We start from the raw sequence: 1,924 nt of genomic DNA on the forward strand, positions 1-1,924 counted from the left end.
TAATAGTGAAATGTAGGTTGAAACTAAGGAGTGAACCCCACGTATATTAAAAGATTATGTATATAAGTGGAAAGATTGGAAAATAATGGTTTATTAAATTCTGTTATAGAAAAATTCCAGAAATGTGATGTCCTGATAGATTGGCAACAAAAAAACCAGTTGAATCATTCCATACAAGCGACATCCACACGTAGGAAAATTCAGACTATGATAATACGCAAGAAATGCATTGGAAAAGAATTTGGTTTAAGCTCTGAACTTACTTCTTCAAGCAGTAAGCCTCATAACTGTGACTCCCTTAGAAAAAAATGGAAGGAGAATCCAGACTCAGTTGATCATGAGAGATACTATGCGAGAAAGAGACCATCTAACCATCAAGGAGATGGAAAGTCATTCTGCCATATCTCATCCAATGCTGGAGTAGAAACCTGTGGATGGAAACATTGTGTGAAAGCCCTCTGTCAAAAATCAAATGTCACTGTTCACCATGGAATTCAGAGTAAAAACAAAGCCTCGGAAAGTAATGAATATGAGGGGAAATTCCATGGTAACTCAGTCCTTACTCAAGAAGAGGAAAGTTACAGTAGTGATAAGTCTTACGATTGCAGTCAGTGTGGAAAAACATTCAGCCAGAAGTCTTATCTCCTTAGACATCATAAAACTCACACGGGAGAGAAGCCTTATGAATGTAAGCAGTGTGGGAAAACCTTTTCTCAGAGCACATATCTTATTGCACACAAGAGGGCTCATACTGGAGAAAAACCTTATGAGTGTCACCAATGTGGAAAACACTTCAGCTACCAGTCCTCTCTCGTTAGGCATCGTAAATTTCACACTGGAGAGAAACCTTATGAATGCTTAGAATGTGGGAAATCCTACTTTGAGAAATCACACCTCATTGTCCATCAGAGAATCCATACAGGAGAAAAACCATACGAATGCAATCAATGTGGGAAAGCTTTCATTTCAATATCAGTTTTTGTACAACATGTCAGAACTCATACTGGTGAGAAGCCCTATGAATGTAATAAATGTGGGAAAAGGTTCACCACCAGTTCGTACCTCTTTCTACATGCTAGAACACATACTGGTGAGAAGTGTTACAAATGTAATGAATGTGGGAAAGGTTTTCTCCAAAAGGTACAACTCACTGTGCATAAGAGAATTCATAGTGGAGAGAAGCCCTATAAATGTACTAAATGTGAGAAGGCCTACAGGGATCACTCATCCCTCAATCATCACATAAAAATCCATGATGGTGAGAAGCCCTTTGTGTGCAGTGAATGTGGGAAATCTTTCAGCTATCAGTCATTCCTCATTAAGCATGAGAGATACCACAGTGGAGAGAAGCCCCATGAATGTATGGAATGTGGGAAAGCATTTTTCTACAACAGGGAACTTACTATACATCAGAGACGTCATACTGGGGAAAAGCCCTATGAATGTTCTGAATGTGGCAAAGCCTTCACTAGCAGCTCCTGTCTTAGGCTCCATGGGAGAACCCACACAGGAGAGAAGCCTTACCAGTGTGGTCAGTGCGGGAAGTCCTTCTCCCAGAATGGACAGCTCACTGCACACTGGAGAACACATGCTCAGGAGCGAAGCCTTTAATGGATGAATTTGAGAGCAACACATGACTGTCAAACTGACGGGGAGCTCTGATGGCTAGTGCCTAAGGCATTTGACTGCTCAACAGAAGGCTGGCGGTTCACACCCACCAGCCACTCCTTGGAAGGAAGACTGAGCAATCTACTTCTGTAGTGATACCACCTCGGAAACCCAAGGAGGGGTCACTATGAGTGGAAACTGACTCTATGGCAGTGAGTTTGGTTTTTGTCAAATTGATGATGTAATAGACACAAGTTAGCTGTTACTACGTTAGAGGAATAACCAGAGCACCTTATTAATTTGTTATAAACCATTG

At 41.1% G+C, this 1,924-nt stretch overlaps 1 protein-coding gene across 1 annotated transcript in view; it reads left to right on the forward strand.

Annotated features, from left to right (window-relative positions):
• The window catches only part of LOC103210421, a 606,668-nt gene that overhangs the window by 448,105 nt on the left and 156,639 nt on the right, over positions 1 to 1,924 (forward strand). Inside the window, 1 exon segment of the mRNA XM_042783036.1 lies at positions 740 to 1,572. Within this exon segment, the coding sequence (XP_042638970.1) occupies positions 740 to 1,572 (833 nt within the window).

The sequence above is a fragment of the Orycteropus afer genome, unplaced genomic scaffold, assembly GCF_000298275.1.
Source record: "Orycteropus afer afer isolate SDZICR_OR568_19922 unplaced genomic scaffold, OryAfe1.0 scaffold00610, whole genome shotgun sequence".
Taxonomy (NCBI): Eukaryota; Metazoa; Chordata; class Mammalia; order Tubulidentata; family Orycteropodidae; genus Orycteropus; species Orycteropus afer.